The sequence below is a fragment of the Echeneis naucrates genome, chromosome 17, assembly GCF_900963305.1.
Source record: "Echeneis naucrates chromosome 17, fEcheNa1.1, whole genome shotgun sequence".
NCBI lineage: Eukaryota > Metazoa > Chordata > Actinopteri > Carangiformes > Echeneidae > Echeneis > Echeneis naucrates.
In genome coordinates this window covers 12,877,771-12,888,695 of record NC_042527.1, presented here as the reverse complement: position 1 = coordinate 12,888,695, position 10,925 = coordinate 12,877,771, and the positions used below count along the sequence as shown (strand labels likewise).

General features: G+C 41.1%; 1 protein-coding gene across 1 annotated transcript in view; it reads left to right on the top strand.

Moving 5' to 3' along the window:
- The first annotated feature begins 563 nt into the window (after positions 1-563).
- Positions 564-10,925, top strand: part of cdh2 (cadherin 2, type 1, N-cadherin (neuronal)) — a 57,572-nt gene continuing 47,210 nt past the window's right edge. Inside the window, exons 1-2 of the mRNA XM_029524811.1 lie at positions 564-623; positions 2,427-2,535. Coding sequence (XP_029380671.1) covers positions 564-623; positions 2,427-2,535 — 169 coding nt within the window. The remainder of the gene's footprint in view (positions 624-2,426; positions 2,536-10,925) is intronic.

Here is a 10,925-nt window from a genome sequence, read left to right as displayed (position 1 = left end):
CAGATGAGAAAATGCACGAGGTATTGTCCCTTAATTATTATTATTATGTGTGAAGATAATAAAACTCGTGATTTGGAGATAATGGCTACCACTGGAGACCAAAGCAGTGAAATTGGCAGTCCGACCAGTAGGGAGAGACAGTGAGATGGGCGGTTTGTAGACTAGTGGCCGGGGCTTTCTTTCTTTTGTGTGTGTGTGTGTGTGTTGGGCTGGATGGGGAGGGAGCAGCACCAGCCTCAGTACCAGGCAGTGCTCTCTCTCAGTACGGACTGGGTGTAGACAGTGGAGGAGGCTGCTCCTTTCTGCCGCCTCTGCCGCTCCTGCCTTTGTCGTAGAGATAGACAGAGAGAGAGAGGGGCGCTTTTTTTTTCTCCACCGAAGCCACTGGGATAATTTTGTTTTATTATTTTTATTTAAGAAAAATTACAACTTGCTTTTTTTTTTGTAGATTTTTTTTTTTTGCTTTTTGGTTTGTTTGTTTTTTTGTTTGTTGATTTTTTTAAAAATTTTCTTCTTCTACACGGATTCCGAAGTGGGAAATAAAGCAGTTAACGGCCGCACCGATGTACTCACTACACGAGGGCAGCGGTCTGCTTCTGCTGGCGGTCTTGGCAGGACTGCAGGTAAACGTAACATGAGCGCTTTGGAGCGGAGTTTACACCGGACACTTTGGTGGCTCGGTCTCTTTTATCATGTTGCTTTATTTAATCTATTTCTTTTTTCTTTTGGTGGAGTCACGAGCAGGCTTGTCGGGCTGCTAGAGCCTCCCTCCGCGCACTTTACATGGCGTAGTGTTTGTTTAACACGGCTTTGCATGTAGCAAAAATAATAAATAAAAATCAGCCCAAAGTAAGAGCAGCACTGGCTGTAATTGGGAGCTAACGGCTCTATCTGAATGATCAAAAAGGAGACACTGCGTCGTGTTAAAAAAAAAAAACAAAAAACTACGCACATTCAAAGGAATCATTGCAGATCGGATGAATTCTAACATGTATAAAAGCTGCGTTCATTTAATTTTATAACTGAATCATTTATGGTGTGGAAGTTAGCTAACGTCAGTCTGGGTCCTTATTTGTCATATATAGTTTAGGTTGAATATTTATGTAGATTGCTGCAGCGCCCCCCCCCCCCTCCCCCCTCCCGGCCAGTTAATTGCTTCTGTGCTAAAACTGCGTTATGAGCAACAATGAAAAGTATCCTACTGTAAATTATTTCAATGTGTGTATCAACATGCGTTCCCATGCTTAAAGCAGTGAACGTCCTAGGCTGCACATCTACAGCTTTTGTGGAAACAATTAGATTTCTTGACTGTCTGCCTACTTTGTTCGGACTGTGTTTCTCAGCATCAAGCAGATACCGGTCACACATTGAAACACTGCGGCTGAGACAGTTGGCGAAAAGAAATCCGGCTTGTGGTTTGACACTTAAAAACCAGAAACATAGTACATCCAGGTGCTATTGTTGTAACGTGCTAGATTTCCCAGAAGCCCCCCCCCCTCTCTCTCTCTGCATGCGTTTTCCCATTTAAATTCCTCTGATTTAGAATGGCAAGTGGCACAAATACCCACAATGCTCTTTTTCAGCAGGAGCCCTCTTGCTTTGCATTCTTTAGAGATTGTAGGCAAAGAAAAGACGGGGAAAAAAAGAAAAAGCCAGACCTCTGTTGCTAAGAGCTGAATCAATGCTGAGGTTGTGAGATTGAGTATATTTGGACAAGTGTGGACACCAAAATGTTTTCTCCACTTATGTTCCGTCCGTGATTTCTCACCGCCAGCAATTTCTTCTTTTCATGCTGGATTCACGCTTTATGGGAACACCAGCTGCAGTGATTTAAAGATTTTTTTCCCTTGACAATGCTGTTATTCCCTACATCTTTTGTGTTGACACGCTAAGCACAGAGTTTTCTTTTTCAAAAGGAGGTGTAAAAAAAAAAAAAAAAGACATTGTATTGATCACACTGCTAGCCTTGCAGTTTCTGTAGACATCAGCAGGTGTTATTCCTTGTTTATTCAGGCACTCATGCATAGATGTTTATTCCCACAACAGAAGATCGTTAACATTTACTTTTTATTTCCTTGTTCCTGCACTTCAAAGTGGAGTGTTTGTCCAAAGTACTGTGTTGATCAGAGGGGCTGACCAAGTACGTATGTTATAACCCTTTCCTTGTGGCTGGGCCCCTCCAGGGGACAAATGGAGCTTGTTCTTGCCTAGCCATGCTTTTTGGCTAATGCTTAACCCTTTTGGCCTCATTATCCTAATTGCAGCCCCTGCTATAAAAACAACAGATGCTTTTGTACAACTGTGGAGACTTCAGAACGTGAGCAAGAGGTTTTGGAGGCAACAGGGTGCATTTTTGAAGGTTGATTTATGACTCATTGTTAACCCCCCCTCTCTCTTTCTCATCCGCTCTCTCCACATCATCACAGATTGCAGCAGAGGGCAGGGGCACCGCACCATGCAGGCCTGGCTTCTCTGAAGATGTATACAAGGTTGTTGTGCCAGATATCTCAGAGAAAGGACAGCCCCTTTTCAACGGTGAGTGGTGAAATATTCCCACTGCTGTTCCATGGTGGATTTGTTATGTCTGTGTTTGATTGAGTGTGCATGTGTGTTTGCATGTTCATCAGTTGTGTGTGCTTGCCTCTGTGTGTTACATTTCAGGAAGGATTGGAATAAACCTGACATATTTAAACAATTAGCTTTAGTGTACTGTGTGGTATCGCAAGTTGTGTAATATGCCTTGTAAAGAAGCTCAAATGTGGTTCAGGTTTATATAGCTCCCACCCATGTTGTTTTTTTGTTTTTTTTTTCCTTTTAAAACACGCACCAACATAATGAGTTTGTTACCCACGTGCTATATCATGTGTTGCAATGAAAAGCTACTAATATTGTGATTATAAGTCGGAAAACTTTGTTCATTACATGTGGGACAGTTTCTGTTGCATTGATTAAAAATCAATTACACACAAATTTGAGGACTTAAGTACCTTTTAATCAAGCAAATAACCTAGCTATTAAACACTCTGAGCCTTGTGCTGGAGCACAGAATTATACCATTGTCACATGCCGATTTGTTCTGTCCTTATTTTTCATCAATTTAGCAGAGCTTTAAAGCATATAATGTAACTATATGTGTCTGTTAGTTTAAAGACTTAACTTTGAGTCATTCAGGAATGTACCCAGTTGCAGTTTTACACATTTAAGCCCAGTTAATGGCCATAATAAACGCAATTTAAGTATCTCTCAAAATGTTAGTTATAGCAATAGTCCTTCTGGTGGAAATGTAGTTGTAGTAGGTTGAATATATAACCTGGTGCAAACAAGACAGTGAAAAATAATGGCTTCTTTGTGGTGGTCGATTACATTGCTGCAGGCATGACCAATACTCTTTGAAGTTTAATCTTGGCAAAATGAAGATGCAGCTACCATGAGGTAGTATGCAAACCTACAGATGGTAATAAAACTGGAGCATATCACCAGTGTGTCATAAGAGAGGTTAGAGCCTTGAGGTCATCTGGACCAGAGAACATTCTCACTTGTGTTAGATTTCACAGTGTGTGGCTAGAACTTGCATGCTGCCATCGGTGTGAGTCAGAGAGGTGAAGGGGGAAGGTAGCAATGACTACAGAAGAAAGGAGAAAGGAAAAAGAGTGCTTAGATGGGTGGGTACAGCTTTCACTGGGCTTTACCTTGTGCACAAGTTTTTGTTTGATCCTGCAGGTGATGGATTTCCCTCTGTTGGCTTGTGGATGAGCCGTGACCGGAGTTTGGGGGGTGAGGAGTGGGGAATTAGGTTCCCTTTTGTCTGCCCCCCGCACTGCCCCCTCTTCTCTTTTCTGTGCCTTCCCCTCCCCCACTGAGTTGTTGCTCTGTGGAGATTTCCTTGATAGAGAGGGGCACTCCTGTGTCATTGTAATGCAGCAAGGCTCAGCAGTGTGGGATGATGTTAATGAAACTGCATTCTCTAATGAAAAGCTCCTGTGGCATGTCTTGAAAGACAAAAGCCCCCACAGTGCGGAGAATATGCCCAAAGTTTTCAGCTGTGCTTTCACCGTGCTGGTTAAGAATATTCTTTCTGACCAGGAACGCACGGTTCTTTTTTTTTTTCTTCTTCTTCTTTTTTTTAATTGATGCTGCGATTGCTCCATCTAGCTAGCTAATCCTTAAAATGCCCTAGCATTTGATAATTGTTCCAGTGTTCCCCAAAATAGTAAACGGAAAAGCATGAGCAGAATCTTGTTGGGGTCATTTCATTAAAATACCTGGAGGGAATATGTTAGAACAGAACACATAGGCTGGGTCATGATATAAATAGTCACTCATTCCAGTATGCATAAAACTTCACCTTTAATTATTGATGAATGATCACCAGTTGTCAGGCTAGTTATTTGGAGTATGATCTGCTTGAGCAGCAATGTCATAATATCAGTAGATCGTCTCAGGTGTCAGTAACGTGACCATTTTGCTCATATTGTATTGCTTTTGACCTCAAATGTGCAGTGAGATGTAGTGGGTGGGTGAGATCTTTGTCCTTTTTGATTGCAGTCTCATCCTTGCTATTGATTAAGAGAATACACATCCTGAGGCTTGTAAGTGGTGACAGTTAACATGTAAACAGCTCACATTGTATTCGCTAAATTAAAGACATCCTGTGGATTTGATAATGGCAATTGTGGCTAACCAGCTAACATAGCTATTTGATTGCAAGATTTAATCACATTGTGGGGGTGCAAACTGGGCTTTAACTGTTAGCTGGCCAAGTGACACCCCATTGATTTGCAATAGATTTGTTAAAATGCATTTCTTCAGAGTTGCTTGGCAGGGCGACTAGGAGGAAAGCCAGGAAGGACAGTTATACTTGTATGAGAACTCCTCTCTGATGATCCATTGAAGGGAGGTTACGCTCATTGTTTGCAAAATCACATCAGGCTTACGAGTCTATAAGCTGTCTAACTTTGAGGGTCTATATGACCTTGATGTTAAGGTTGCAATGTTTGCTCTGGCCTGATACTGAGCGACAAGGAAACCAAATATCATTATTTATTATCAGACTATCGTACACATGAAAGCAGTCTTTTAAAAATTACTCTCATGTTTCCTTTTATCTTTTTTGGTTCTCGATAAACTCACTTGTTTTACTAAATTACATTTAATTTCAGGTAGGCTGCAGCTGCGGGTGGTTTGCCCCTGGGTTTCTAATGGAATTCTGGTGACTTTGGAGAGCTGACACACATTGTGCAATTTTTTTTTTTTCCAGATGAGTCCTTTAAAGCAGGGTTGCAAAGTGAGTCAGTCTGAGCATTATTCAGCAGAGGTTTCCCTCCCTAAAAACTAGGTTAATGAAAAGCCCAAAAGCCTAATTGAGCTTAATACACTCTCTTATGCTGCTGTTCTTCCTTCCCTCCCCCCAACCATCTATTCCGCTTTAATTTTTCTCTCCTCCACCCCTACAGGCCTGTGTTTTACTTATTTTCTCGACAATTAAATGAGTTATGCTGATGAAAGAGATGTATGTTTATAGTCTGCTTTTGGCTTGGTTCAAGTGCTTTGAATTTGATTGTTTCAAGAGGGTCTACTAAGCTGGCCCTGTAGATGTGCTGGGGGGAGGGATTTACAGTTGACCAGTTTAATAATGTGATTAAAACAATTAGTGTCAACGTCTGCAACCAGGACATGCACTCATTTGGGCTAAACATTTCTCAGAATTTTCCATTAATCTTTCTTTTACTGTGTATGGCCACAGCGACTGCATTTCAAAACAATCCAATGTTCCCCATTTTGTCAGGAAAAATAACGCATTTTTGTCAAATCCAAAACTGACTGAAGCAACATTTGTGTTGTTCTGGTTCTCTGCGCTCTGTTGAGATTCTGATACCTCTGGGTACAGCTGGGGCCACTCTGATATGTTTAAGGGGCCCCAATGTTTTTTGAGACCTGACCCTGCTCGACCCTCTCCTGTAAACTGGGCCAAGTGCTCAGAAACATACTCAGCCCTCTTTCCTGCTCTTAGATCGGGTGTGCGGCTGGTGGGGGTTTAGTGGTGAGGTGTTAGATGAATGGAACACTAGCCAAAGAGGTCCTGACCCGTCACTTTGAGGGCCACAGATGCATGGCACACCTACTTCATGACATTCAAACATACAAAGCTGATCATTCATCACTTAGAGAAACAGACAAAGCCAACTGTCGCGAACCTACAGGTTTTGAGGCAGTTTGTAGAGAAAGTTTCTGACAGGATTATGAACAGCAAATGACCATTTAAATCTTTGTGGAATGGGTCAAAGACTGCAAGCCGCTATCTTTGCAAAACTGCAGAATTGTAATTTGTATATCTTTAATATTTATTGAAAAATTCTGTAATAATTTTGAGCAATATTTCAAAAATCACAATGTCAAAAAGGAGAGTCTGCTGTGGAGATCTTTGTTTGAGCTATAGGAGGTCTGTGAACTATCTGTGGCAAAACTGAATCATTCAAAAATAAAACATGACTTTCTTAATATTCAAATCTGTGTTTAAAATGAGATCCATAAGGTCAGAGGAGCTCTCATGCAGCAAAAAAATGAAAAGCAGTGCAAGGCTCTGCAATGCTTTTTTTGAAATAGTATCGAGGCTTCGACACGTTTCACACATTCTTTTTGTCATTGTGACACATCAAGAGACACCACATGACCATCCTTTTCCTTTTTGGGGGGTTCAAAGTCTAGCTCGCCTTCAGTTTTTTAAGCTAGGGCAGCAGTTTCATTGGAAGTTTGTTCATAAGAGCAGCCTATTGCCCCCTTCCCCCCTCTTTTTTGCTGGAAGTGGATCAATAAATCCGGGGTCTTTGTTTGCAGTGATCAATATGTTGTAATGAAGGCTGTGCTCCAATTCCCAGCTAAAGGATCACGGCTGGGCAGCAGTTGAATTTGTTTTATTCTTTATTGTTATCAGCCTAGATAAATGTATTTTCGTCTCCTGTCACTGTTGATTCCTTATTTTTCCTGAGAGTGCCATGGCCTAGATAACCACCACATATTGTGACAACAGATTGAATCTTGGCAGTGTAGGATTTTTGAAAATAACCTTTGATACATTTTTGCATTTTACATTTTACATTTAAACAAAGAAAGGGCAATGAGGTGGCGTAGTGGTTAGTGCTGTTGCCCCACAGCAAGAAGATTGTGGGTTCGGTTTGCATGTTTTCTCTGTGTTTGCGTTGGTTTCCTCCGGGTACTCCGGTTTCCTCCCACCATCCAAAGACATACATGATTAGGTTAAATGGTGCCTCTAAAATTGTCTGTAGGTCTGAGTGTGAGTGTGAGTGGTTGTTGGTCTCTGTCCGTCTCTGTGTGTTGGCCCTGTGATGGCCTGGTGACCCTGCCCTCGCCCAACGTGAGCTGGGATTGGCTCCAGCACCCCCCATGACCTGAAAACAGATAAGCGGAAGAAGACGAATGAATGAATGCCTTTAGATAATTACTGTTTACTGCATGTTAAATCTCAAGGCATATTCATTGTAAATGCTTCTTAGCATGGGTGTGTTTTCCTGAATGAGTAAGAAAGAAGCAGGGTTAGTTGAATGCTACTGCTAGGGGCCAGCCCTCTTAAGACTATATTGTTAAAATGTAAAATAAAAAAAAAAAAAAGGTGATTGTGTTTAAGAAATACCTCCATTTGTAGCTAATTTGTGGTTGTGCTTATTAAACCTCCATGGTAGCCTGACAGGATGTGGCATATTGCATTATATTATACTATATATATACTATTTGACCTTTTTAGGCTTTAAGTTATTTCCAGAATTAAAGGAGACAGAGAGGTACTTGTTCAATGTCTAAATGTAGATAAAGTGTTTTGTGGAGGGCTGACTTTGTGCGGGTGGCTTCTCATCACCTCTGTTCATATCACTCTTATCAGCTACAGGCCCTGCCCTCTCCTGTTGGCACCTAACTATGTGCCACTGACATTGGGCAGTAGTTAAGGTGTCCCTCTCCTGTAAGTGTGTGTGTGGGGGCTTGTCCTTGGCATATAATTAGATTGTTCTGCCCAGACAGCTCTTAGTGGTGGTGGACAAATGCACAAGCTGCTCTTTTTAACATAGACACTTTTGACCACCATTACGATTTGAGTGAAAATCTGCAGTGTTTCATGAAGTAGCATGTAACCGCATTTGGCTGATTGTTGTTATTATCCACAATGTTTGAATACAGAGTTGCTAAGACCCCCCCACCGCATCGCTCCCTCACATGGTCACGTGAAGGTTCGGAGGGGTTTATGGGTTATTTGCTTCTAAATCACACCTGGACACCTTTATTCAAGATGCCATATTACTAAGGTTTTAAAGCTGATGTGTGTGCATCCACCTGAAAGCCTGTCAAAAGAGAAGAGATTTAGTTGTTCTTTTGAGGCAATCCTTCCCTGTTTTCATTGGTTGTGAAATGGAAGGGAGCAGAGATCACCACACCACAGTCACTGTGGTTTAGTGTGCCTGACACATTGGTTCTCATGGGTTTTATTTAATGTGAAGAACACCAAAAGAGCACATAAGATGACCCCGCTATGTAATGGGGCCGCATATAAATAGCTGTATTGACCTGGCTTTCTGCATATATGCCTCCATATAACTAGGCTAGTGTTATTTTTCATAAGTGAAATACTAGAACCAATGTGATAAAGAAAATGCCAGCTTGCACCTAGAAGACAATACATCAACAGTATGGAGTGAATTGTTAACTCTTTTAGTGACTGATTTGTGGATTTCAATGTCCTTTTTCCAAGAGCCCAGCAGCCTTTTTTGGATGTAAAGAAAACAAGTCCATATCTTTTTTTCTGAGACCAAGGCTCTGCAAAGAAAACACTGTTTGCAGTGTTGCCACAGCTGTTAATTGTGCAATGCTGTCGTTCGATTTTTAGCCAATGGGGAAGCCACTCCCATTCTTTTCTACTTTGTCGAATCTGTTGTCCATAATACATTTAATCTCAGCTTTGTTGTTCGTACACAAGAGCGCATTCACTGAATGCCCAGATGCAGATTCAACAGCATTACCTGTCACATCTAGCTGTGAGCGACAGACAGCGGGCAAACACAAAGACTTTGTGTGAAGGGTCAGACAGGGAAGCTTATACTCAAATTAATATATTAATGAGAGTTTGAGCAAATGTAGAAAATACAACTAGGATAAGCCCATAGTCAAGCCTTTTTCTTTATGCAAGTGACACACATAGTTCACATTTTCAAACCTCGTGCTGTGTTAAAGGGGCTACATGAACTGGCATACTGTTATTCTTCTGACAACAAAAGAGAAATTTGATGCAGGGACACGTTAATTGACCCAGATACTCTAGACATGCTCACAAAGGCCAATATCCTGCCTGGAAAGAGATGACTACCTCCTGCGGGCCACGCCAACTATTGTGTTCCGGCACAGGCTTCAATTTCAACACAGCAGCTCTTCTCTGAAAACTAGCCTCTGATGAGTTGTTCGGTCGTATCTCGTGACATTCTCCACGCATGCTCCTTTTATCCCAGCCTCTTATCGCCACTCTCTTCCTCACCATCCCTTCCCCCTCTGCCACACGTGCTTGAAGATGGAAGAGCTCCCTTGGCTATACATTATGATTGATGTGCCTTAATTCAGTAATGCAAGGGCATTGCATTTAGGGCTGATGCAATACAGAGGTATTTGGCCGTTTATTCAACAGCAGAGTTTATTTCTTGCAGAGATCTTGGTTGCTTCATGGCAATGATGTCCAACCATCTTAGTGCTTTCTTTGTAGAGGTTTTGTTAAGCATGTAGTTTTGTGATGCTTCCTCATGACAAGTGGTTTTTTACACTAATCCATGTGACAGGATGTGAATAAAACGCTCTTCTTCACTATTGATTAAGCTATCATTCCACGGGCCTCTGCGATATCGGTTATTTCTATTTTTTCTTGTCTAAAATAAAGAATATCATTATTTTTATTTATGGGATAGAATGGTGATTGGTATCATTACCCCCACCCCATCTCCCAAGAAAGTGTTGGCTCATCAGAAAACCATATACAGGCCAACATATTAGTTGTCTCAGGTGATCTACTGTTACCAAGCCTTGCTGACACCAGTGTCTGCCATCACCACACGGATATTATGATTGACCTGCAGCAATTTCTGGTCACCATTTGAACGCACACTATGGCAGTAAGCAACATATTGCTCTGCGGCCTGCCTTGTCTGAGTTCATTTTATCTCTTCCTCTGTCGATATTTACTGGGGCATTAAAACGCGTGCAGCATGTTGCCACTTTATTTCCTGTACCACTGCCTGCTCAGCAGGCCAATGGCTGCAGGGAGGTAGATTCTTACTGAAGGGTATAACTGCCTCTACAAACTGGAGGTCTGCTAATTTCGCCAAACATGTTGACTGACTTTTATAAAATAACCTTGTGTGTTCGGCAAACATGCACCAGTGAGTTGGCAGAGCCAAAGGCATATGGCATAACAGTTTGACTATGATTTTTATTTATATATTTATATTTTTATTTATTTGTCCTGTTGAAAATAACTTTTGTGCTTCACGTTATGAGTGCTACCAAATGGATTTTGGAGTTAATCCAAAGGTTTTATCATCATTTGCGAGGATTGGCTGAACCAAAAAATGTCCAGCAAGACTTCTTTACAAACCCCACAACTATACTTTATATATATATATATATATATATATATATATATATACATACACACTCTTGCCTCATGTCAAATGTAGGTTAGCTGTTCTCTGCTTTTTGAAATGACTAGTTTACAAATAAATGAAATATCTTTTTATTTTGCTTTACTCTGGCTTTTTATCTTTGGCAGGTATAATCTGTTTGTGTGGTGTGTGAGCTGGGATCAGAGTAGCTTGATTAATTTTTATAACATCAATATTTAAATGTATAACTCATTTGTATATGACATTGAGTTTGTTTGT